At 43.3% G+C, this 27397-nt stretch overlaps 3 protein-coding genes across 3 annotated transcripts; all 3 read left to right on the forward strand.

Moving 5' to 3' along the window:
• The first annotated feature begins 1853 nt into the window (after positions 1–1853).
• On the forward strand, positions 1854–7655 carry loxa (lysyl oxidase a). The gene is made up of 7 exons (XM_049020983.1): positions 1854–3068; positions 3237–3345; positions 3827–3964; positions 4705–4861; positions 5582–5677; positions 6143–6258; positions 6678–7655. The coding sequence occupies exons 1-7, from the start codon at positions 2363–2365 to the stop codon at positions 6682–6684; spliced, it is 1329 nt and encodes a 442-aa protein (XP_048876940.1). The 5' UTR covers positions 1854–2362; the 3' UTR covers positions 6685–7655.
• Positions 7656–17200: 9545 nt separating this feature from the next.
• snx24 (sorting nexin 24) lies at positions 17201–21638 on the forward strand. The gene is made up of 7 exons (XM_049020985.1): positions 17201–17426; positions 18447–18530; positions 19061–19165; positions 19712–19806; positions 19933–19962; positions 20181–20245; positions 20439–21638. The coding sequence occupies exons 1-7, from the start codon at positions 17358–17360 to the stop codon at positions 20507–20509; spliced, it is 519 nt and encodes a 172-aa protein (XP_048876942.1). The 5' UTR covers positions 17201–17357; the 3' UTR covers positions 20510–21638.
• A 722-nt stretch (positions 21639–22360) lies between these two features.
• dtwd2 (DTW domain containing 2) lies at positions 22361–27281 on the forward strand. Its single transcript, XM_049020632.1, has 6 exons — positions 22361–22577; positions 23968–24058; positions 24186–24280; positions 25169–25361; positions 25660–25788; positions 26212–27281. The coding sequence occupies exons 1-6, from the start codon at positions 22387–22389 to the stop codon at positions 26380–26382; spliced, it is 870 nt and encodes a 289-aa protein (XP_048876589.1). The 5' UTR covers positions 22361–22386; the 3' UTR covers positions 26383–27281.
• The last annotated feature ends 116 nt before the right edge of the window (positions 27282–27397 follow it).

The raw sequence follows: 27397 nt of genomic DNA on the forward strand, positions 1-27397 counted from the left end.
GCCTTGTGTCCTGTGACGGACTGCCTTCCCATCTGGGGTGTCCCCTGCCTTGTGTCCTGTGACGGACTGCCTTCCCATCTGGGGTGTCCCCTGCCTTGTGTCCTGTGACGGACTGCCTTCCCATCTGAGGTGTCCCCTGCCTTGTGACCTGCTCATCCTGTGATAGACTCTATGTGTTTTTTTTTTAGATCATGTGATTGGTCCATAAGTATGGGACATAGTGTGCCTTGAGGTACATCTGCTTTACTGAATTGTTTTAGCCCATGTATCTGGATTTTAACTCACCCCGAGGACTTCAGCTAAAAATATGTTCCCTGGATGGAAAAAATTCAGCCCAAAGTAGTATGTGTCTGTCCGTGACTTAATTACTCCCTACTTTAGTGCTTCAGCTATAGCTTTATCCAAAATGATTCACGGATGTTACAATTTTACGGCACAGAATTGCACAATCATCGGCCTAGGAGGGTTCGGTACTTCCTGAGGTTATTCTGAGGCTCTGGGGTTGGATCCGGCAGCATAAAATAGGGCCAGGTATTAGACAGCTGCCTGGGACCCAATCAGGAGGGGCCAAGACTAGTGTGGCTGGCTCTAGCAGAACAGGCTATTGCCTTGGGCCCCTGAATTACCTGCCTTGCAGAGGAAGTGAAATGAAGATTCGTTTTCTTGGTAGGGGGGCTCCAAGCTAAAGCTTTGCCTTGGGCCCCTGAAAAGGTCACGAGTGCGATTGGTGCATAGACAGGACTCGACGATGGAGAAACCAGCCAGCAACGGCGCTGGATTCCGATGAGTGGTCCCAAGGGTCCCGCACTGCCTGCTGGCACTGCGTCACCGTGAGAAAACCTGACGTGCTCATCTGCACACCTGCTTGCCTTTCATCGCCTTTCCTATATGCTTAGCTGACCACAGTGCGATTTATACCAACAACTGCACATTTTCCGATTATGGAATGTACATATATTTACTTAAGTAAAGACTATTTCTTATAGAAATAATTTTTGAAAGATGTGTGTCTGGATAGAGACCAAAAGTTATTTCAATGCCCCATTTCTTTAGGAACAAGGTTGCATTTAGTATGCCAGTGAAGGACAAAGAGACATAGTTTGTTGCTAATAGCCTGTTACTCCTGTAGAGATTTTCATTCAGAAATGCATGAAAACCAAATGTATTTGCTATTTTTATTACATTTTCCTTCAAGTTTCTCAGTGGTGCACGATTCTAAGGCAAGAAAAGTTTTGCTCACGAATATTAGTAACTTAAATAAACCATAGCACATTTTTGGCTTTCCTCGTTTCCTCCTGCTGCTTCTCTGTGCATATACATTTCCCCCGATACTAAAAATGTGCGTGATTCTGAAATGGCGGATTTCTATCCTCGCACTGTCCAAAGTTGAATTTAAACATTATGGTAAAGCAGTAAGTTGGCCGTCTTTCCTCGTCCCGATGATGGGTGACGTTATGCGCAGCAGGTGTCTTACGCATGTGCGGACTCAGCCGCGCTGCTGCAGCGTAATCGTGGGTACAAGAAGGTGTCAGCCAAAAACGTGCAGACCACGACACTAATATTTAATGGAAATGCTTTAATACAGCCAACATGCACTCTAAATTAGTTGTATTTCATTAAATAAGGAGCTGTGATCGTGACAGTCTGGTGTCAACATTATTATTAAATTGTTATGCATAGCATCATTTATTTTCTAACTAGCAGTGACAATTCAAATATTTTGAATTTTCTAAATAGCTGCAAAAGATCGTTGCTTTATCGCATTGTAAAAACATGAATCACCCACTTCGTGTTAAAGGAAAAAAACTTCCTGCGGCCAGACAGAACTATATAAAATTATTTGAAAGACGGACGGGAATCCAAACAGGGCTGTCTCGGAAATCTATTTCCACTCTAAGTTACTTCCAGTGATGGACCGCTGGAAAACCTGATACAGTGTCTGGACGTCCTTAGAAGTGCCCAGCCTTTTCTACATGAAGGCGATCAGACCTCCGAGTCAGACCTTTCATAACCAGACTATTATGCGAGCCACACCACCAGTCTGCCAAAGGAGCTAGATTCCTGAAACTTTAAAAATTCAACCCCTCCTCTTGCTCGCACTCCGCACAACAGCCAGACTACAGTGAGGAGCGATGTGGCTCGCCTGTTCAGCACAATCTTCCTTAATGTAAGATCTCGGATTTTTTTGGTCAATGCAGTTACTTGATACTTCGGCTGCAAGACCTATTTGATCACACGTTCTCCAAAATTTGCATGATGAAATATATCGTTCGCTTTTGACTTAATACCAGTTTAAATTAATTAGGCTGGAATATTAAGCTTTATTCGTTCTGAGGTTAATTGTATACAGCTGAGAGCAAAGATGAGGGCATGTGACTTTTACGTTGTAATTTATGTATGCACGCACCTATGTTTCTGGAGTTGCACTTTGCAACCCGTTGACACTCAACAGCAGCCGGAGACAAATTCGGGAAATACTGCACAAGCAGCCAATACCCAGCAAGCAGGCGATTTCAGACAGAAGATCCAATGGGAGTACAACGGAAAAGTTTTTAGTTTATTAAGCCATGGATCCGAATACCAGCCACCAAGGCAAAGAGCCGGTGGCAGAAACCAGACGCAAACGAGACCAATTATCATCATAAGCAATGGGACATCAGGAGAACCAAACGTCAACCCTTCTTCGGCGCAAAATCCACACCAACCTGAAAGGGCTTCCCGGAGACACCCGTCCATAGGGACTCTCGCACGGGCCTTCACTCGTTTTCAGGGTGGACTCACACGGCAGGCGAGTAGATCTCAGCAGCGAGAAAGTCACGGTTCCGAGCTGAATGAGCGGGTGACACCGATCGTAATGCCGGCATCCGAACAGGAGCGCAACGGCACCGCCGATTCAGCTCCGCTGCACCTAAGCAATCTGAGACCCGACGACGTGATGGTAGGGGACGATCCATACAACCCGTACAAGTCCACAGATGAGAACAACCCGTATTATAACTATTATGACAGCTACGAAAGGCCACGAAGCAGACAGAGACATGGGTATGGCACAAGGTATTTCCAGAACGGTAAGACTTCAAAATGATATTAATAGGTTGGTTATTCTGTTAACTGGACTTTGGGATAAAGACTCATTGCCTAAGCATAAAAGTATTAAATATTTGGTTAGTGGATTTGACTTTTTTTTTAATTGCCTTTACCTATTTTCCAGTAATTCGCGTGGCTCTGCTCCGCAGGTCTGCCTGATCTCGTGCCAGACCCATATTATATACAAGCTTCCACCTACGTCCAGAGGGTGCCAATGTACAATCTCAGATGTGCCGCTGAGGAAAATTGTCTGGCAAGGTACCTACAGCTGGAATCACTGTCGCAGGATATAGTCGTTTTGCTGTTGACGAATCCTCGAACGCTCGAGGTGTACTTTCCATGGAATTAACAATGGGATTCCAGAAAGAATAATAACGGTGAATTTGACTCTTGCTGCTGATTAGATGGCGAGGAATCTACAGACAGTTTAATATGTACAAGGCCAGCGGTGCTGTTCCTTTGGAAGGTTTTTAAAAAAATACAAATTGCCCAACGCTTAATGACAAAACTCAATTCACCCTTAAGGCATTTTCTTTCTAAGGAATCTTGACGTAAAAGCTTTTCCTGCAGTTGTGCTTTTCTTGAGAAATATCCACTGCAACCCAGGAGAAATCTAATACCGGTTAGCGGACATGGGGTTGAACTGATTTCTGGAATGTTTCTTGTTTTCATTAAGAACGATCGCTCCCAAAGCGGAGTGTACAGTGACTGCGGTTCTGATTGTTGCGCGTGCCGACAGCTCTGCCTACAGGTCTGACGTCAGGGATTACGACACCCGCATGCTGTTGAGGTTCCCCCAGCGCGTGAAGAACCAGGGCACGTCGGACTTTCTGCCAAACCGGCCACGATACTCCTGGGAATGGCACAGCTGTCACCAGTCAGTCTTGCTCTCCCCTGTCAGCCTTCCTGTGTCCTTTCGTCTCTCCTTCTCTATAATGATTTCTGTGTTGCCTTCATTGGATTCATTCATCATGATTTATGGTGAATGTGTTGTAGATATGCCAGTAGGCTTAATTAGAGAAACTTAGGGTTAGGGTCACTGTCTCTGGTTTTGGAGACTTGATTTTGAGTACCACTGCGGGCTGTTTAAATAAAGTATGCAACTAAAATGATATAAGTAGAGATTAACTGCCCTGAATACATATTCATTAAACCACACACCACCCCAAAGGCACCTTCATTTTTAATGCATTGACTGCTTTGGATGAGCTTGATGACATGTTACGCCTGCTGCCGTCAGTTCTTTCTGTTAGATGGTTCCAAAATCTGGGGTTTCTTAGATGGTCAGGTATCATTTGCCATCCAGCAGGAGTTCAGTTTAAACCGAATCAAAGAATTATCCTCAGAAGGTTTTTCGCCATAGCGGTTTCCTGCACATTTATCAGGAAGAGTGTAGCTAATTTCACCTCAGATCTGTGCTGTGAGGATCCATGTTAGGCTTCAGTATCGGCACTGAGTATTTTTGTCGATCTCAAATGACTTTAAAGCTCATGGACACGATCACGGGGAAGATGCAAGGAATTCATTTCATAATATTGTGAGGCTCATAACTCCATTTACACAGATCTGCATCTTGTTATATGCGAATTGACGTTTGGTTCCTCGATATTTCTGAAGGCACTATCACAGCATGGATGAATTCAGCCACTACGACCTGCTGGAGGCCAGCTCGCAGAGACGTGTGGCCGAGGGGCACAAAGCCAGTTTCTGTCTGGAAGACTCCTCCTGCGATTATGGCTATTACCGTCGCTTTGCCTGCACATCACACACTCAGGTAGGCCGCTGCCATGTATAAAACAGTCATTACCGGATTCCAGGTACCTATTAAGACCCTAACTTTCCCAAAGTCAACTCCCAAAGTCCCAGGGCAGGCACTGCGGTAAGGGATAGATAGCCAAGTACTGTAACTATGTGGTAATGACTGTGCTCATAAACGATGCCTTTGCTTATGCAGTGATTACAGCCTTATGTTTCATGAAAAAGAATGTTGTATCCATCATGAGGAATATGTAACCGTCATAATGAATGTGTAGCCATCAAAAAGAATGTGTAACATTTGAGCAAATTTTGCTTTTTATTATTTATTGGGGAGGTGCAAAAATCTCTTTGTACATTCCAAAGTTAAATTTAAAACATTCATATCTGTGATTTAGGATAACAAAAAAAGATTTATCGACTCATGCTGATGAATGGGCGTCAATGGACTGAGAAGGAGATGTTGGTACAGATCTGTATGTAACTGATGTCTCGCAGATGTGGATTCTCCACCCTGTTGCAGGTTATCTTTGTACCAGATTTGCAGGCTTTCCCAAAAGCAGTTCCTCCATAGCAGCCAGTTTCATTTGTAGTGGACAGTGTTTGCTGTAACACCAGGAACCTTGATAAGCTTGCAGTAGGGTTACAGTTAGGGTAGCTGCAGTGCAGTCCGGACAGACAGGTGCTGTGGCTGAGCAATGCCATGCTGGATACCCTGCTGACTGGTGCTGACTTCCAGGGGCTTAGTCCCGGCTGCTACGACACTTACAACGCAGATATAGACTGCCAGTGGATCGACATCACTGACGTGAAACCAGGAAACTACATCCTCAAGGTCTGTCCCTTAAAAAATCTTCTAATGCCTGTCAGTGTGTAACTCGGGGGTTTTTGGTTTTCAGTGGTCCAATTAGTAATTCTGGCAGTGTTTTCTTGCTTGACACGATGTCTTACCATCTTTACATTGAACATCATATTAAACAAGACATTTTTTATAGCACAGTAACCTCACATCTCCTGGAACAAGTGTTTGAATCCCATCCTTGACTTTCTGTGTGTGGAGTTTAGTCCATAAACATGTGATTAAGTGAATTGGAATCTATAAATTGCCTGTACTGCCTATGCCTTGTGATGGAACGACATCCTGTCTGCGGTGTGTTCCTGATTTTTGCCCCCGATTTTTGTCTTTACAGCCAAAATAACTCACAACGTAGACTTAATTAATCATTCTAATAGATCAATCATCGCATAATTTGTTGTTTACTTCTAAGCCAGATACACAAGTTTCGGGTTTGATCTGCAGGTCAGTGTGAATCCCAGCTATCAAGTCCCAGAGTCTGACTACAGCAACAACGTCGTACGGTGTGACATTCGCTACACCGGCAACTACGCTTATACATCAGGGTGTCGTCTATCCATGTGAGTACTGTGCCGCTGCCATATCTCGACCGCCTTGCTTTTATTTATGGTTAGATGTTTCCTAAGGGAATTCACATTTGCTAGCTTGCTTTATAAATTATTCTGAACCGAAAGAGGACATCCCTCGCTGCTCCACAGCTATGTAATTTATTTAACATGAAATGCCAGTGTCATGTTAAATTTTCAGTGTGGTAAAGCATCCCAGAGGTTCTTTAACCTGAAATGGGGTGAAACAGTTCACGTTCCAGAGTTCCTGTGTTTGGCGGTCCTCTGCTTGCTGGACCTCGAAACGTGATACCGCTTGGACGGCATCGAACCATCAATGTGCCTGACGGTTATGCTTCCGCTGCTCATCTTAGGTGCTAAAAGCCTTTGTATCAGCGGAGCTTGGGCTAAATGGCCTGAGTCTGTCATTTCAGGTACTAAAGAGGGCAAGAGGAGGCTCCCGGCCAAGGATCTGGAGAACAAATGACTGAAAACGCAGCTGTGGGCGCCAAAACACCACTTTATACTGGCCCAGAGACTCCTGTAATTGTGCCAGTTAGTGTTACATACCTGCATACTGGACTAACACTAAAGAATAGGGACCGTTGTAGCTGAGCGTTTACAAAGCAGGGGTTGTGAACTTAATTGAACATGTTTATTACATTTTATAACCTAACGTTACACTTCTAATCTTCTATTACTCAAAATATTATAGAAATCGTAGTTGTATATAGAAAGATTTTTTTTGCTGCAATATCAAGAACACCATCTTGTAATGGAATGAAATTAATCTTCATGCCACCGAGTTCCTGCTCTTCGGTAATAACAACTGACTTTGAGACAAAGTGATTTTTTTTCAAAAATTACCACCTGAGATTTTCTGCCTATGAAACGGCTATTTTCCGGCTATTCTCCGGCTATTTTCCGGCTATTCTCCGGCCATCTCCTTAGTGTTTTCGGCTGGGTGTGAGTATCTCCCACAGTTTCTGAACAGATAATTGTGACAATGAGGAACATTCCGGTTTTATTATCTTGTCTCTAGACAGCTTGTACATGGCGAAGCGCTTCTGTGTGAATTCCGCGACATTCAAGAAGCCATGAGAAACGAGGGACTGTAAATTGAAATGCAAACGGCCGTTTTGTCTTAATGCTTATGTGCAGAATCGTGGTGCTCCCGTAAGACTTGAAGGTTATTTAAATGCCATTGATGTTAAGGCTATGAACTATAAACACATTTCTTCCACATTCTCCTTATTTGTGTAATGATACAAATGTGAGCAGCATATTGTATCTGTACATGTTTGTAAGTTTATTGTTACTAGGTAGGGTTCATACAGCTTGGCTTTAATTGCTACAGCACATTTTTATCTAATAAGCAAAGTATTACTTGAATAAACTATTAAAAGATTGAATTGACAGCCTGGGCGTGTTTATTTAATTATGCTGCGACTTTGTCGCCTGACTGACTTGCATCAGAGGAAAACACTTTTATACGCTACCCTCCAGCTTATACTGGAAACTGTACATACACACGGCAGATATACAATTTTTAAAAATATATTTCAAACATCCTGGGTCAGACCACCTGCCTTCATACAGGGTGTTGTTCTTGAAGGTGTCCTTTGCCCCTGCCACATGTGCAATGTGTCCAGTTATATGGAAATCAATGAGTCAGATGTTTGGGTTTTATTGTCTCGTTCCGTTCCACTGCTTCACAAGCAGCGAAACCAATTGACACCCTAGATGTTGTCAAAGGTCTATTCCTGCAAGAATAATATAGTTGATCCAGTAAAAACAAGTACATCATCCAAAATCAATATCTATCAATAAAGCCAACAAAAAACCTCTTTCATTAAAGGCAATTCGTGGGAACAGACTACAAGAAATAAATGTCATGTATCAGGTTTAACCACAGTTTGAAGTTGAAATTTATGGTTCTAATGCTCAGATTTAATGAGATGTATTTCCTGGTCAACCCTGTCACCCCCCCTCGCTTCCATCTAATTCCTACTCCTCCCACTTACCCCAACCTCTACAGTCTCTAGCTCCCTACACACTCCCCTCACCTCTCTAATAATCTTTATTAAAAGCCCAGCTTTGTGTGACTTGTCTCAATGTATTGAGGATCACCAGATCTTCAGTTGCTTCACTGCATTCATTTTTGATGTGATGTGATCTCAACATGAAACAGGCCAGATCATCACAAATACATTGTTCCTAGAAAGTTTGAAGAAGATTCATCAAACACTTTTAGAGTTAGTGTGTTCATAAGATCAAGTGTCTTTTGCAACTGTCTTTTCTATCCTTTGCTGCCAACTAGCACTGCAGCTTCAATTTTGGTTCAATTTGTTTCAAAAGCACTGCTTCAGTTTTGGTGCGATTTCTCTCAGTTGATCAGTTCCATATCTTGTACTGTACAATTCATTTGCAAGTTTGAAATAGATCCCTCAAATGTTTTTGAGTTATTGCTCTAACAGGATACCTGGCTGAGGCTTGCCTTGTCTTTGCTATCACTATGTGACACTGCTCAAATTTTGGTGCAATTCATCTCACAATTTGACCAGTTCCAAATCAGTTATAGATCAGCCCCACAATCCATCTGCAAAACTGCAAAAAGGTCCATCAAATGCTTTTTGAGTTATCTCCCTAATAAGAAAGGCATGTTAACCCCCTTCTTCCACGTTAGCCCCTTTTCCCCATGGCTGTGAACTGTAGGTCATTAAGGATGATCCCCAGACATTCGCAAGCAGGAAGACATTATCCCTCCAGCACCTCCTGGATCTGCCTCAGAGCCCCTGGTAAGCGATACCCAAACCACCTCAGATTACTCTCAGTCTGAAGGAATGCCAGATCTATTTGAAAACCTCTGGATCTGCAATCTGATCACCCTGTTGCAGAGAATGAGCCGGGCAGCCCTGCGGAGGACCCGACACCGAAGCTGGTAAGCGCTCGCAGACCTTCAGCCACCGAGAAGGATGGACTGACAACAAAAAACAGCCAAGGAATTTGATATTTTTCTGGCATGGGCATTAGTATATTATGCCTCTGCCCAGGGGCTCCCCATTGGTATATTTTGCTGATCACGATCATATATGCTATATTATACAACTGTTAGGGAGGAAAGACCACGGTCAACCAACCAGGAGGATTCCTGAACTTTCCGTGACTTCAGCCCTTGCCTGACCGCCAATCTTCCTGCCAATCTCATGTTTCCTCTCTCTCTATCATCCGCAGTGCTCAGACTTTGTCACTAAGTGCAGACCCCCCCCCCCCCCCCCCCGGAAAGAGCAGTGTACTCTTTTCCGAGAGAGTAAGTACCATGGCCTTCTCAGGTCTGCTGCTTTATAGTCAGCGATCTTGTTATTAAAAACCTGCTTAGATGGTAATGTTTACATACATTGATTGCTTTGTGTGCACGGGTGCTTTCTACTAATGGTACCAAGGGCAGTGGGGGATGAGAATTGACTTCGAATTTAATCCTGGTCGATAATGCAAACTGACAGAAGGTATCAAGGTTGGTACGTTACTCCTGTACTGGACCAGGTTTACCCTGCCTTCTTTTTAGGATTAATAGGCCTCCCACTGGTCCATGACCCATGCCAATCTTTGGGAATCTTCTGCAGTTAAGCCTGAGAAGACCCATGAAGGACCTGAGGAAGGCAGAGTTCAGAGAAAGGTGTTTTTAAACTAACAGACACTCTCATTCTTAAACTGCTCAAAATATAAAGGTGCAGCGGTTCATGCAGGTACTGATTATTGAAATATTCAGGAGATTGTATAGTAGGATAATTACTAGATCATTGGTGTAAATGCAGATGTTAAACGACCTTTGTACAAATGCAACCCCCCCCTTCATTCCACCACTGAAGACACCCACCTTCTGTGTTACAGCATCAGAAAGGTGAGCCTCCTTGCACAATAGCTGGCCATATTCATTTATTGATTGTGTTCAGTAGTTGATCTATCCATCTACCCTGCAAATTCCTGAGTGAGTGGAGAGAGTTCCTGTAGCTTGACACTTTCATGCCCATTTTGTAGGTAATAACCAAAAATGCCCTGAATTATAGGAAAGCATGTAGAGGCAGTCCCCAGGTTAAAAATATCTCACTTACTGACAACTTGTACTTACTAACGGACTGCCAAAAAGCCTTTTATATTACAAAATTGAGTTAATTACATTGATTCATAATAACAAACTTAGACAATACTTTACTTTGCGATGCTCTTGAAAACATCCTGCGGAAATTCCTAGGCTCGAGGTACAGCACTGTACTGAATGTAATTACTTTTATAGCAATAATAGATACTTTATTGACCCCCTGTAGGGAAATTATCTTTACGCCTCCCTCAACTTGCTCTTTGTGGAGTAAGCAGACTGCAAAGGGCTGCCACCCATAGCGGTGCCAGGGAGCTGGGGGTTAAGGGTCTTGCTCAAGGAGCCGCGATGAGGCTGGGTTTGAACCTGCGACCTTCTGAATACAAGGACACAGGCTTAGCCCACTGAGCCACACACTGCCCCATTATTATGGTATTATTATTATGTAGCATATTATTATTGTTTCAACGTACCTACAAATTTGACTTAAAGACAGTGTCAGGATCGGCGCCTGTTTAAAACTGTCTCATGTGTCTTGTTCCTAATTGGCCAGCAGGTGTCACTGGCCATTCTGTTCCCCCGTCTGTCTTGTAATCCCTCAGTCCCTAGTTGGTTTCACTACTTCAGGGGCTGCCATGTGGCTTAAGGGGCTGAGCGGTCTGCTATCATGCAGATTCCCCCTTTGGTTGTGGTTTTGATTCAGGCCAGTGGCCAGCTTTTGTGTCCTCCTGGTTTACACGTGTTTTATAGATTTGTGTTACAGTCTCTTACGTTTTTCCCCTCGTTCTCTTTTGTTCAGTTGTCCTTGTCTTAGTTTCCTTTGACGTTTTTACCTATTGTATCCATTAATTGACCTCACCTACCCCTTATTGTTGTTGTAGTTGTTAATGTTTGTCTCCCAATCCTGCTTCCAGTTTTGCTCCGGTTCCCTGATTGGTTTTTGTTTGTCTTTGTGATTTATTTAGTTAGCTTCTTGTATTACCTGTTCTGCTTTTCACCCCTTGCGGTCCCTTTATTTTCTGGTTTCTCATTTGTGTTTTTTTTTTTTTTTAGTTTAATTAAGTTTTTTGTTTGTGGTGAGCCATTCCCTCTTTCCTTTGCCGTGCCCCACCGTAACAGACAGACCTAGGGAACTGATCTGGGAACTGATCTGGGAACTGATCTGGGAACTGATCTGGTTCATAACCTGGGGACTGCCTGTATTTCAGAAAAGATGCGTTCAGCTAGAAAAGCTTGATGAAATTCACACTGGTGTGCTTCAGTTTCCTGGGCGTATGGAGATGTCTGTGCTTTTATGACAGCGCCTCACGTTTATCTGGGGGGAGCCTGGCACACGTGGAGCTGGTCCCCTTTTTGGTGACGCTGTCATACCGTTATCAGCTCGTCGGGGAGTCAGACGTAAACCCTGTGTGGGGCGTGACGCAGACGCCAAAACCCGACAAGCTGAGAGTCGGGCTAAAGGGAGATGAGACTGCCAGAAGGGGCCATGGGAGGCACCGACTGCATAAAAGACCCGACTAATCGCAACGAGACATGCAGCGTGTCATAGTAATAATGGCCAGAGGTTAATGTTAAGCTCTAGGTGAATGCGACTGAGAATAAATGTGTAACTCTCAAGATAATGCAGGCAATTCGTGGGAACAGACTACAGATAAAACATTTTAAATTGAAAATAGCCAATGGTGAAACACGGGTGATTTTAAGAGATTTGCAAATTTATTGTCATAGGCGCAGGACACATTGAAATTATTTTTTTCACTCTCGTTGCTGCTGCTGCTGCAAAAAATAAAAACAACTGCACAATATAAAATATATCTACCATGGTTAAGAAATACCAAATTTTAAAAAATAATGTGGCAGGTCCAATAAACATCATCTTGCGTTGGTTCATAATTGGTTTTGCTTTTTTTCCCTCCATTTTGGAGAGTGTGAGGTCATCTCCATGGAAACATCAGGCAGCAGCTTCAAGGAATCATGATGTCTTAGAGATCAATTTATTTACTCAAAACCAAACTGTGTGGCTATGGCCCAAAATAAATCCAATCAATCATCAAGGCATGTTCTCTAACCATTCTTATGAGACGGGACATCAGAGTTCCCCAAGACAATTCCGCAATTGTTTTCACACTGCATTCATAAAAGACAATGATGGAGACAATCAACAGAAACACAACTAACTCCAAGCATAATAAAGCAACAGCATTTCCATAGGCTAACAACATTCAAGTCATAGTAATAATTTTTAAAAATCACAAGAAGGAGACTGCTGACAGTCAGTTTGCTGCTGTTAATACCTCTCAATACCTTTCAATACCTCTGTGGGGCTTAAGGAATCAGTACAAGGAACAGATATGTACCCAAATCATGTAACACTGGTCTGAATCTAACCCTATGCTATGTAGTCTGACATCGAGCAGTTAGGGTAAATCTGTGCATTTTACATTTAAAATAAATGACTTACGTTTACTATGGTTTTCTAGGCATTTGCATTATATCCAAATCAGAATTGGAATCTTTACTGCCACGTGACCAAGGCTAGTGGAAGTTTTTGTTGCCACAGCTTGATACTGTTAGGGACATGACAATAGGCGATTAACAATTACAGAGAGAAAATAAAAGCACAGAATACACAATGGAGAGGGGAAAATGCAAGGTGTGTAATAAATACTGAGGTTTGTGCTAAATTAAGCAGTGCAATACAGACAAATTTGACACAGCTACAATACAGACAATATCGGCGGTCTGTGCTCTTGCAAATCCATCCATCCATTTTCCAAACTGCTTATCCTACCGTCCGGAGCCTATCCCGGAAGCAATGGGCACGAGGCAGGGAACAACCCAGGATGGGGGGCCAGCCCATCGCAGGGCACACTCACACACCATTCACCCAGGCATGCACACCTACAGGCAATTTAGTGACTCCAATTAGCCTCAGCATGTTTTTGGACTGTGGGGGGAAACCGGAGTACCCGGAGGAAACCCCACGACGACATGGGGAGAACATGCAAACTCCACACACATGTGACCCAGGCGGAGACCCGGTCCCAGAGGTGTGAGGCAACAGTGCTAACCACTGCACCATGCCTATGGTACATATGTTACATTGTTGTTGATTACAAGCAAGAGAACCTGCTGAGGAGTCTGATAGCAGTGGGGAAGAAGCTGGTCTTGAAGTGTGCTGATTTTGTGGCGAGTGATCCGAGTCGCTTGCCCGAGGGAGGCAGCTGAAACAGATCAGGGGCAGGATGTGAAGGCTCCTCCGTAATCCTTTTGGCATGTTTAGCGGTGCGTGGAATGTACAGTTGTATGCAGAGTGGAAGATAAAATTACGTAAAACTCTTAAATTCAAGAGAAAAAAGTGATGCACAATATACAGTGATCTTTGCAGGCCATCATATATTTACTACAGATGTACTACAGAGGAACTGTAACAAACTTCTACAAATTGACAATAATAATCAAGAGAAAATAATTCATTTGTAGCTTGGAAAAAGAAGTTGCAAATCGATTTATCAAAGTAGACCATTAAATTGACAGCAGCAAGTCGCACAGTTAATAGCCGTGCGACTTCACAAGTTTTTCTACCTTTAAACACTAGTTTCTCTATAAATTCATGAAAATAAAAGCCTGATAGAACTGAAAATCACTGAAGTCACCCAGAAAATTCAAGTCATAAAGACGATGACAAAAAACGAGTGCAAGAAAAGTGTTTTAATCACCATTAAGAAGACAGATATTTGAATTGAACACCAGAAGACAAAAAGGGTTTTCACGTCTCGTTTCCTAAATAAAAGTCACACCATATGTTTCTGTTTAACGTTAAATCTCACTGAACACAGCGGCAGTGTTTTGATTACATTACCAGGTACCCATGGTACAAAGGGCAGTGGGAGATGAGAATGACTTTGAATTTAATCCTGATCAATAACACAAACTGGCAGAAGGTATCAGGGCCAGGTCAATGGAGGATGCCATTCCGCAGATCCCCAAGCTCCTTAAAAAGGCCCTGATGCCGGGGTGCAAACCCCCGAGGTTACAAATTACACTGAATACTGCATTGTGTTAAATATAGGAAATTAACCGTTATGTTTTGCATTCAAAGCTGTGACGACCGCATGTCGGGTTAGCGAGCAGGGAGGTGACAGAGCGGGGAAATCAGGGTCAGGCAGACGGAGATCTAAAATCACAGGGTTTATTAACAAAAAAACACATGGGAAACTACATCAATGACCAGACTGGGGAAACAGACTTGAACATGGACTAAATACACAAGACTAAAGGTAAGAAACGCAGAACAGCTGGTGAACATAGGGAGTCCACACGGGGTTAATGAGCGGGCGTGGCACACACGAAGATCGTACGAGCAGGTCATGACAAAAGCCATGATTGCTTTGGGATTTGTCCTGTTTTTCAGGCAATTTGTCCTGGTTTTCATGGCTCTGTATCTCTTGCCTGATGGCAAAAGCTGAAAGAGACAGTGACCGGAATATGATGAATCCTGTGAAATGTCCATATCTTTTTTCCGGCATCGGGTGGTGTAGATTTGTTCCGGGGTGGGGAGAGGGCAGCCAGTTGTTTTCACCACTGCCCTGATGACCCCGTGGAGAGCTTTCATGTCTGAAGGAAGTGCAGCTGCCGTACCTCACGCAGAGTCCGTATGGAAGTAAGTGCTCTCGATGGAACAGTGATAAAAGGCAAGGAGCAGATTTTTGGGAAGACTGTTCTATCTGAGGATTCTCAGACAATACTGCCTCTGCCGCCCCTTCTTCAGCAGCTCCTTAGTGTTAGCACTCCAGGTCAGGTCATCCTTCAATAACCCAGTCACCACCCCAGCTTGGCAGATCCTGGCCAGGCCCACGCCTCTCGGTCTCCCGGAGAGGAAGAGGACACCTGCACTGGGGTCGGGTCCTGCCCGCCCAGCCCCCTGGCTCACTTTCGGCCAGTCGACTATGGGACCCCCGTCGTTGATTCTTCGGTTGCCTCGCCTTAGCTGGCTGTGGTTGTGCCTGCCGCGGCTTCTGTTCCCTCCTCCCCACCACCATTGTACCCTCCGCCATCCTTCTCGCCTACTTTGCCAGTCCCTCCACCTTCCTCCTCGTCCCCTCTGATGTTCCCTCCTGCACTGGCCTTGAGGCCACCTGCTGCCCCTGCAGCTTCCACCTCTTGCCCGCAGAAGTTCCCTCCGGCCATTTGCCTCCTCGCCTCTTCCCTTTGTGCCCCCTGTGTTTGCTCCCCGTCCCTCTGTGCCTCTGTTCCCTTCTGGTCCCAGTCCTCCATTCGTTAGTGTGCCCCCTGGTGTCCTTCCTCTGTTGTCCCCTTCTTTGGTGTTCGGTTCTGTGTTTCCGTCCTTGGTGTCCCTCTTCGTGTCTGCGTTTGTGCAGTTGTTGTCTGGCTTCCTGTCTTGTTTGTCCTTTGTGCAGGTGCTGTTCCCTGTGTCCCGTTAATGTTCTCTCTATTGTTTCCCCAGGTGCTATCCTGTTGTGCCCTGCGTCCCTTGCACTGCCCCTTCACTCCCCTTAGGTATGCCCGGAGTTTATTTTGAATTTATTTGTGGTGTAATGTGTTCTGGTAAAGGTCAGAGAGCAAGAGAGACAGCCTGATCCAACATCCAGAAGGAGTTCACTAACATTGTTCTGTCCTTCCTCCCCTTGCACCCTGATCTTTGGAACCAGGAGAAGCACAATCTTGAGCTCTATAAGAATCTGGTGGCTTTTGTGATGGCCTAGAGGAGAACAGTTGGTAAGAAAACATGCATTATTCAAAATTACAAAAATGAAACTTATGAAAGAGAAGTGATCACTTTCAGGCAGGTCGATGATTTCACTTCCCCTTCACCCATTCATTTTTAATAACTAGATAATTTTGAAAGGACAACTATGTATTCCCTGGACAACAATACCACTAAGCAAAGTTTTGTAGGTTTTTCTGCAATTTGTCTCAAAATTTTACCAATCTATTCCTTCATCTATACAATGTGTCTACAAAGCTTAAGATACATCAAATACTTTTTAAGTTATGTTGATATCCATCACAGATACGTAGTCGGGATTATTAATAGTCACGCATCTAGTCAGGTGAAGTTGGATTACTATATGTACAATATAATAATCTATACCACAAGTGTGTCTGCTGGGGTGTGGCATGAGTAAATGGTGTCCTGTACTTGTATTCTGGACATACAGCAACTCTGGATATAACGGACTTTGGATATAACAGACTGTTTTGCCAGGTCCCTTGATGTCCATTATAAGTGGATTTTATTGTTTAATCTAGTGAACAACTATATAAATAGATATCACATGAAAGGAATTTATCACTGTTTATCAATTTGTCACCTCATTTATTTATTAAGAATACTGATCATTAATATTATTAAACCTTCACAAAATCATATATATTGTACATATTGTATAATTACTTTCATCCATCCATAGTCTGAACACTTCTATCCGCTTATCGTGGTTAGGACCGCAGGGAGTCCTGGAGTTTAAAGCAACCAGCACAGGGTAAAAGAGGCGCCAAACCATGCATACACACAATGGACAATACAGAGGTACCAGTGTGCCTAATGACATGTTTTTGAACTGTGAGAGGAAACCCACGCTACGATAAACACGTAAACGCCACGAATAGAGGGATTCGAACGCATAACCCAAGTACGGTGAGACACCAATGTTACCCAGGGAACCATTTCACAGAGGCATAGTCATTTAACGTAAAACATCAAAAAACAGCGTGACTGCAATTCCGGCTCTCGCCACATGAGAAAGAGATAGGTCAGCAGTATATACAATTTCCTGAAAAATCCACCCTCTTCCTACGCCGTCAGACCCGAGGAAATCCACACGAAGACGTCATATTTGGCGTCAGACGCAGCCGCGATCACATGGTTTTCAAATCACGTGACCCATGGGGAGTCCGCGATGGCTAGATATGAACCTCTTCGTTGAGGGATCCTGAACGGAGGCGTGAGCCGAGTATTTATTCGCACCATATCAGTAACCGCGTTAATTTCAGTATGCATCCTGTAATGGTGTGTATCCCTTCCTTCCGATCGGAAGACAGCACGATGGAGAAAGGCTACACGGTAAGACCGATTTGCAGGGAACAGTATGCAAAGGAGCATCGAACTGCGGAATGTTCAGTATATTTCTCTAATAAAAACCGTGTAGCATGAAATAATCACAAAAATTTGGCTGTAAAGCTAATATTTCATTAGAAGGTTATTTTGTTGCTGAGCTCACAAATGGCTCAGATTCTGACGTGAAGGAGTACTTCAGCCTAGATCAGTGATATTTCTTCATGCATGTATTTTAATTGTTGCAGTGCAAGTACCTTCTGTACCATGTGGCACTACTCTTGTTTTTATTTTATTTATTTTATATCTTGAGTATTCCGTTTTTCTTGGTGATGTTTACATCTGTTTGAAAAACGTTTGTGTTGTAATTTGTCCTTTTTGATGTTTAACAGAAAAGGAAAAGAAATTTAGTTTAGTGTTGCCTAAATATTTAGGGACCTAAAACATTTATGATTCTTCATTAATTTAAAGCAAAGCTTTAAAGGTTAACAGCCCGCAATCTGCTTACTAGGTTTTCTGGGATCTTCCGGAGCGGTATATGTGGGTGGTGGTGGGGAAATGTAACACACACAAAAACCGCCACAATACCGTACTGCCTTTTTGTTTTATTATGCTTGCATTTCAACTGCTTGAATTGACCCTCTAACATAACTAAAGAGAGATTTGGTAACAGGTGACACGACAAAAAAAAAACTTTTGAACGTGTTAATTAAATACCGAAGGCATGTGTAAAATATACTAAGCACCTCGTAACTTGGAACAGGGTACACCGTTACGTCATAAGATCTGCACTTCTAATTTAGTGTGTTTGCAGTGTTTACGACCATTCAGACCCCCGGGATTTGAGCTATAAATGATCACTACACTAAATAATATTACATAAATGCATTCCTTATTTAGGACGGGATGAAGCCCAGTGTTTTGCTAACCGGGTAGTTATTTACTATCGTCTGACGCTACTCGCTGTGTTATAGTGATTTTTAAATGCCTCACGTGGCCGATGTCTCCGGCGGGCCTCGTCCTCTCTAGGTGTTCAAGATCGAGGTGCTGATGAGCGGGCGGCAGCACACCGTGGAGAAGCGCTACAGCGAGTTCCATGCGTTGCACAAAAACGTGAGTCTGCCGCGTTACAGCCGAGCTCCAGCAACACGAAATTCCATTTGGTATGTACAGCTCTGAAAAAAATTGAGACCACGGCAAAGTTTTCTGAGTTCATGTTTAAAATATACATTTTTTTCCAAACTGCTGCCTGGCTCTTCCCTGTTTCTCATTAGTGAAGGGCTTCTTCCTTGCTTTATGGGTCTTCAGTTCTGCTTCTAGTATCCTGATATGAACTGACCTAGCCATGCACTTCACACCACTTAATGTTTCCCATTCTTTTTGAAGGTCACTTGAGGTCATCCTCCAATTTATGAGGCACTGCCGGATAAGTTGACAATCATCTCTGGCATTAGAAAGTTGTTGGTGCTGCTGTCTTAGAAACTGAGCCTGGAAGCAGCCTGCCTGATCCAGGCTTTAAAAATGCAGAATTTTCAGAAATATAAAGTGGTCTCTTAATTTTTTTCCACAGCTGTATAATGGCTCTGTGCATCCTACACTTAGCATACTCTCACTAGTATTACCTGTGGTTTGTGTTAATTCAGTTGAAGAAGGTTATGAAGCCACCTGAAATACCATCCAAACATGTCCGCAATTGGGTTCCCAAGGTTCTGGAGCAGAGACGTCTTGGTCTGGAACAGTACTTGCAGGTAAGATTCCTGTAGTTCATGTGCGACTACACATTGTTGTCAATTGTACCCTTAAAATAAGTGGTCACCCCTTTATCTGCTGTTTTTACGCTCTTCCTGCTGCAAAGAGTATGCACTGCGCTCACAGTCACTGTGTCGCAAAAATAAACCTGAGTGGCAGTGTTAGCGTTCAGCTTGAATGCCACAAAAAATATGGGAAAGAACTGTCCTGCAGTTTATTGTACAAATCTGTTTAGCACGAAACAGCAGATAACCTAAATAAGTAAGTTTCAGATGTGGATTGGTCATGTGTGGCCGATACCCAATCTGTGAAATAGGTCTGGATCGACACCGATCCAAATATCGCATCGGTGCGTCTCTAGTCATAGAGATGACATAAGACATGAAAGACTGTGAAAGGCTTTGAGGTTTGAATACAAGCATGCTGATGTTATCAGTTCCTGCTTTTTCATGAATGAGGAAGTGTGCATGAAGTTTTGTTGCACTTAATCTCTTCGCTTTTTGAACCACTTCCTCTGACACAGTCCATTTTGCTTGCATCTTTAGACAATAATCATGGAGAACGACGTCCTTCCAAAGATATTTCTAGACTTTCTCAATATTCGCCACTTTCCTTCCTTGCCGAAGACGGAGAGTTGTGGGTAAGATGTAACGTATATTTTATATATATATTTCTTCTAATATATTTTTTCTAGTTGGCATGTTGTATTACGTTGGAATTAAAACTGACCCTGATGCGGTTAATTGATGATTTTTTTCTCTTAAAGATCCCTTGAAGCAGAATCGGAAGAATCCAGGTATGCAATACATGCAAATCATTACCAGATACAGATATTACGGAGGGTGTGAATTTCTGCCACAAATAGTGTAGCTCAGCACATGAAGTGCAGCAATAGATATTATTTTTACCATCTTAAGTAGGAAATTGTGGATTCAAAACACGTACACAGACATGAGAAAAGTAGTACAGGCAAATGTGTGATGACTGTGTTTCCTGCACCCTGTTCCGCTCCAGTAAACTATCCCATCAGCCTGTCCTGCTGTTCCTGAGGGACCCATACGTTTTGCCAGCTGCCAATGGTAAGCCCCCCCCCACCACTAGTGATTATTTGACTAACAGCCCTTGCTTGGAAGTACAATATAATTTTAAATTTTGAATTCTTCTCTTTTGTTAAATATTTGTCTTCATTTTATGCTGAATACTTTTCTAAGTATTTACAAAATACTTAGTTCTGCTGTCATATTTCCAATTGTGTGTGTTTGTTTTTTCCAGATACATTTTCAAATGTGATCATAGAGGGTGTGATTCATGGAATATTTTTCCCCGACCTGCAGCCAAGGTAGATCAGACAATGATCTTCAGGACCGATTCGGATTTTTCAGCAAAAGGGATTAAACAACATTGCAGCATGTCGGGGTTTACATGTAGAAGTACATACATGTATTTTACCATATTCTCCTTATCCACAAAGGGGTTTTCATAACAGATGTGTATATTTCCAGCAGATGTAATAATGTGAATAATGAGATGAAACTGACCCATCGATTTGATGATGGCTTTGCTTCAAATGAAACAAAACCAGCGATTCACGCTTCATTTTTCTATGAACTGACGTGCACTGTGTTAAATGTCATGCTAACAGGCCTGTTTTTTTTTGTTTTGTTTTAACTCACAAGGAAGATGATAATCTGTTTTTAACACAAATGAAAATAATGGAATTTACAAGGGAACTGGTTGTGTGTGATTTAATCGTTATTGTTGTTGAGAACACATGGGTTGTGTAGCGGGAGCTCTGGTCTCCAGTTGGAGAGGTAGAGTTGAGGCAGCTGGACGGATGTGTTACTGTTGCTGTTACTGCCTTGTTTTGTAAATGCGTGAGTATCTGTAATCAAACGCCAGTCAAAGTTGCACACTGATTTAAACGTGATGCATTAATTCTTTGGAACAGTAATACTCACACACGGTGCTGCTTTTGACATGCGCCGGTTAATTATCCTTGAATGCACACGGTCATCCTGAAAGGCGTTTGTCGCCCATGCACATCTGGGAGATGGACAAACACCGTTCGTCGTCAAAGGGACTGCATTTTGGAGCCCTGAGTTGATGTAATGTCACAGTTTGTATAGATTCTGAGAAGTTCGAAAACGGATGTCGTAGATGTGTGGTTACATGGAGACACGCGGCATTGCCGATTCATTGGCATGTTGTGCGTATTTTAAGTGGTCATAAAAAAGTGATATTTCAGAACACTAGCCTACTGATATGTCTTACACTCCAACATTCTTGTCCCGACCTAGTAATGTTAACTTTTGTTTTCAAAGGGACAGGTGCGATCCGTTATCTATGGGACACTGATGTGATGTGATGCTTATGTACCCAAGACTAACATTTAACTTTTAGCACTTTAACCATGTGCAGGACTATGTAAAGGTGAATAAATAGAAGAGAGCAATAAAATATAAAATAAACGTCTTTTTGTATTTCCAGTATTTTTTGGGAAAAGCTGTTTTAAAGAAAATGTCTCAATTCTGCATGTATGATACATTTAAGTGAGATATATATATTGTTCCCCCCACAATAAAGGCAGAAAACATATCATATACTGTCTGCTTTTTGCTATTTTGATTTGGATAAAAGTGTCTGCATAATAAAAACAAGCAGTTTACTTAACAGATGCTTTTATCCAAAGTAGAGTAGCCTTTCAAGCAAGCAGAGTCAGCCAGTTCCTGGGGCAGTTGTGGTTTCAAGCCTTGCTCAGGTGCCCAGTGCTGAAATCAATCTACCAACAGGCAACCAGCAGATGTATACCCGCAGTCTTATAATCGCAGGCACCCTAATCCACTGAGCCACAAACTACCCCAAAACCACAGCATAGATACAAGCTTGAATCTGGGTCTGGTAGTGATCTCCAGTTACCTGAGCCAGCCAGCTCTTTGGTTGGATATCTATACATGATTAAGATATTCCCAACTATTGCTGAACTGTAAAACAATTTATTGTCCAATGACGTTGGTGACTCCAAATACAGAAAATAATACTGTATTAATACCATACCGTCCATACCATACGTATCGTCAATAAATTTTCGTAAGAAGCAAAACACTGAGTTAAACTGCTTCTAATCATATATGCGACCCAGCGCCTTCTATCGGTTGCGAAGTATTTGGCCGCTACACTGCGCATGCGTAGGGGTGTTCATTTCTTCTACTTATACAGTGCCATGGACTCACAATGCGGGGACGTTTCGGATTTAAATGTCCCCGACAAGAACTTCAGTAACAGCGCAGGGGAGTCCAGACGTCCTTCCGGCTCGGTTGAGAAGGGACAAGAGGAAACATCCGATGTATTTGGGGATTTACTGGAACTGCCGGTTGAAATAACTGAGAGACGTCCCACATGTCTAAGATGTGGGTAAGTTTGACGAGCATTTCCGAATCCTATAGTAAACACTCCTATTTTTCAATTGTAGCATCTTTTCCTGGCATATTTCAAGCAACCACCAGTAATTGTGATTTTTTTATATCGATATATTTTCTTCATATTACCACATGAAGTAATACGCGGTATGTTTTATGCTTCTAAAATCACAGTGAAATAAACATAATCTGCAAAACAGTATTAACAATGACCTCATCAGTAAGCGACGTCGAAACTGCGACGGGCACTTGGCGTCCGTCAGTCATAATAATGTCTTTTCCTAGTTTAGAAGAAAAAAGACATAACATCTTAAGTAAAATCGATGTTAAATACTGCAGTTTAAAATGAGATTAACTTCATTAATCCCACGAAACAGGATAAACAGGATCACACATTACATTGAACGAGAGAGCACAGAATGAAGGGACATTTGAAGGGATATTTACGATGTACTGTATATCAAATTGCACCCAAAGTCTCAGACCTGAGACCCCTTCAATATGTAAACATGGGCGTGTGAGAGGGGTTCGGTGTGAGGAGACAAGCCACACAGCAGTAATAATAATGACGGTAACAGCAGCAATAACAATAAGTTGTAGTAATAATGATTATATGACTAACAGTATGTGAATGACTAATAGTATGTAAAATCTCCATTTGTTCACTGGTTATAGTGTTTGGTATGCCATTACATAAAGATTTCACCTTATAACTGCAGGGTCATTCCATGTCAAATCATCTCACTTTCTGACCTCATCGTCACAGATTTTAATGAAGCTTTCCTTAAATTTTACTATAGCATTTGTAACCTTAATGTTATTACTTACACCTGTGCTTGTTATACTATTTCATGTCAGTTTGGCTGCCATTAAAAAGGCCCATTAGTGATATGGAACCATGTGACGCTACCTTTACGTCAAGATATCTCAGCAACAAATTTTCTGGAGATGTTCAGGACATTATGCTCTAGCTTTAGTAAACAATCGATCAATTTTGAAATATAGTTTTTTTTATTATTGAATTTTTAAATATTTTTATCAGTTATTACACAGTAATTATTCATTGGGGATGGCATATTATTTGTTCAATCTATAGAGCTGGATAATAGCTTTAAAACAATATAAGGACCATTTCTGTACAGCTTATATTAAAGTAAATATAGCCAGTCATACACCCCCCAAAAAAAAGTTAAAACTTAAATCTCCCTGAATATTCATCCCAGTCATGCCCAATTTCAGTTTCATAAGTTACTCATGTGACCAAATCAGCATGCCAAGTTTCATTAACACGATGAGGCCCAAAAGTGTGATGGTCTGACATGGAATGACCCTGCACAAATGTGATATTGGAATACAAGTAATTTTTACTCCTCCCTCCACTCAAGGCGACCTCAAAAAGTGTGCTTGTGTCCCTTTCTGCCGGCGCGCCCCCTAGAGGTGTCCACATGCCTGTACATTGTGCAGCATCCTGCAGAGGTGAGCAGACCACCATCATGTAAGGGGTCGTAATGTACACTAAACTAGCATGACCTTTTTATTGCGTCTGCCACGATCCATCCAGTGATTCACGAGCAAACATCCACGCCTCTGCATTTCTCCCCAGGAGAGTCGGGCACTCCGAACAGTTCCACTTTTAGCCGCTTCCCTCTCCCCCGGCAAGTGCAAAGTTCTAGTTGGAAGGAGGTTTAGTGAAGAAAGGTAGGTGGACACATTTTCCGTACTGTAAGACACAGAGATCTGCTGTTCTTCCATCTACTCACTCACGAGGACATTGTCCTAAATTGCTGCTTTTACAAGTGTTTGATAATCTTGGTTTGATTTAGAGTTTGTATCCAGTTGTGTCACAGGATCTGTGGACAGCTGCCACACACCTCCAGGGCTTTGAAATTGAATTCTGCCTCTGCTCTGTGTGCATGGATTTTGCATGTTCTTCCCGTGTGACAAGCGTTTTTTCTGGGTACTCCAAAGACATGCAGTTAGGCTAATCGGCACCTCCAAATTGCTAATGTTATGTATGTGTGCATGTGCCCTGCAATGGACTAGCATCCCCTGCAGGGCACACCCCAGCTCCATGCCCTGTGCTGCCTGTGATGTGCTCCAGGCCTCCTGTGACCCTCACTGGGAGACTCTGTTTGCTACAAAAGACTTGTGTTAATGTCTCTATGGGAGCCATTGTTACATTTTGATTTTGTGTAACTAGTTTGAGTTATTTGTCATATGTATGTTAAATACAAGGTCGACGTTACAATAAAATGTGTTAGATGTGAGGATAAGCAGGAAAACAAGCCTCTTGGCACCGGAAGATAAGAAGACGAAGTAAAATAAAATAAAATTTCAAAAGTCATAAGTCAGTTGATTTGCCGGGATAGGCTCTGGACTCCCCCGAACCTGAATAGGACAAGCGGTTACCAAAAATGGACGGACGGACGGACAGATAATCGGTCTATATCGTTACTGAAATGCCAATAATCTTGTACTTTTTGGGAGAGGGTAACTTAATTTGGAATGAGATTGAATTCTGATTTACCCAAAAGCAAGCCTTACATGAGGCACATTACATTGTTTTATCCCCGGGCTGCATGACAGGAACCCTGAGCTGGCCGCAGTGTGTCGCGACCCTCACACGCTGGTTCTGTACCCTGGCCTGGATGCGGAGAACCTGGAGGACATGGAGAAGGAGCTCTCGACCTCGGCGCGCAGCATCATCATTATCGACGGGACGTGGAGCCAGGCCAGAGACATGTTCCTCCGAAACACCCTCTTCCGCCTGCCAAAACAGGTGGGTGTTTGCCCCCCCCATCACAACAGATACTCCCAGTTTCACCCCATAGAAGCATGAAGTATAGGCACACAGTGTTAGCGCAGGTAAATCGAAACCTCTAGGTTTCACTGTGTTTCTATGATTTCTTGGGGCTTCACCATTAGAAGCTCCTGCCATGTGCTAAAGACGGAGTTCAGACCTAACTTTGTGCTTTTCAGGCTTAGTACTTGAATGATTATTTGCTTACCAGCGGCGTTTCATTGGATGAGCTTCCGAGAAACACAATGTGAGCTCAGTGCCCGCACTTTGCCTGCAGGTGCAGCTGAGAAGCTCTCTGTCCAGCCAGTACGTGATCCGTACACAGCCCACCAACATGTGCCTGTCCACCCTGGAGTGTGCCGCGGCAGCACTGTCCATCGTGGAGAGGAGACCAGCCATACAGGAGGTGTGCGGCACACAGGCCCAGATTCCTCACGGCCTTTGACATGTGTCGTTTCTGTCCGCTAAAGGCTTCAACTTCTGCTTCCGTTTGTCATAAGTGGTAGTCACACTGTGAGGCATTATGCAGCCCAAAAAAAAGATAAAGAAAAAAATTGACCAATAAACCTTCCACAAACTCACAGACAAAATATTGGTAGTGGGGCGGTGCCGTGTTTAGCACGGTTGCCTCCGCCAGGGTTCGAGTCTCTGACATGGTTCCATGAGTGTACAATACGCACATCAGAAATATCCCAGTAGTGATATCAGTTTGGGAGGGGGGCAGATGTGTTCTGAGCTTTTCCTTGGCAGTGGTTTGCTTGAGACACATGGTGTGGAAAGTAACCTTTGACCTTTAACCTTTAACCCTGCACCCTTCCCTTCCCCACAGCAACTGTTGCGGCCGCTGCAGGCCCTGTGCACCTTCCAACTGCAGCACGGCGCTCAGGTGCACCACAGCAAAGAGCAGCTGCTGAGGACCGGCAGGTACGAGAAGCCCATGCCCAAGAACAGGCGCAAGATCAAGCGGATGGAGCAGCTCATCTCCAACCTGAACATCTAGAGGATGGGCTTGGGCTGGAGATCTGCCTGACTCGAACCTCTACATTCCGGAACACCGCAGACCATACAGCTGTTGGACCAAACTTACCACCTTGCTAAATAACGAGGGTCTGTGTCCAGGACCGCGAGCTATTTGGACCTCGCCTCCAGCCCCACCAAATGGGTAGCGAAGCAGAAATGATTTGCCTGGCAGGGGGATCCGCAGTCTTGTTGACGTTTCTCCGGGATGGGGGACAGAATACTTCATTTTATGTTTTGCCACTGTGAGATACAGAAACACAGAGGAAGTCTGTTTACCGAAAGGGAATTTTTATGCAGCGTCTGATTAAACAAAAAGAGTAGGTTTCTTGGCTCTGACCTTCCTCCACACATGTTCGCTCTTGCAGGAGAAGATTAAGCCCAGCTGAGCAACACTGTTTGCGTTTGAGCAAAGGTGAAACATTGGCAGTTCTTTTGATTCTTCTTAAAGCACCGGCGACCTTGTGCTATAGGGTAGAGCTTATAGATGAAGCTCCTGTTATCCTGTGGTGGGCGCAGTGTCAGATGTCCCCGGGACCCCTGTCCCTCTTGTACTCTTTGGAATACTGTAATGGTCATGGCCCCCATTTCAGAACGCAGTTCCTTTGCTGCTTGTTAACGGTTCCAGAGTGCTGATGATGTATGTGTTAAGTGTGTTAAGTACATGTTAAGTACGTAGTTGTATATTCCTTTTTTTGGGGGAGGCTAAAAAAAACTGCCTTCACTTTATAATTTAATGTCACTGTGTGAAAAAAAAGGCAGGAACATCACAGGTCGTTACCATATACGTGAGGGATCGTACGGCCCCCGCACCACTTGGAAGATATTTAATAAACTAGACTGACTCACTGGGGTGGGGTTGGTCTGTGATTTACCTGCAAATTGTGTAAAGTGTTTCCTGTGAGTGACTATCCACACACAATGGAACATCCCCTGGGATCAGAAAAGTCCATCTGTTTATTAATATCTGGGGCTGCAGACTCTGGGCTATAGATCTG

The sequence above is a fragment of the Brienomyrus brachyistius genome, chromosome 7 (genome assembly GCF_023856365.1).
Source record: "Brienomyrus brachyistius isolate T26 chromosome 7, BBRACH_0.4, whole genome shotgun sequence".
Lineage (NCBI taxonomy): Eukaryota > Metazoa > Chordata > Actinopteri > Osteoglossiformes > Mormyridae > Brienomyrus > Brienomyrus brachyistius.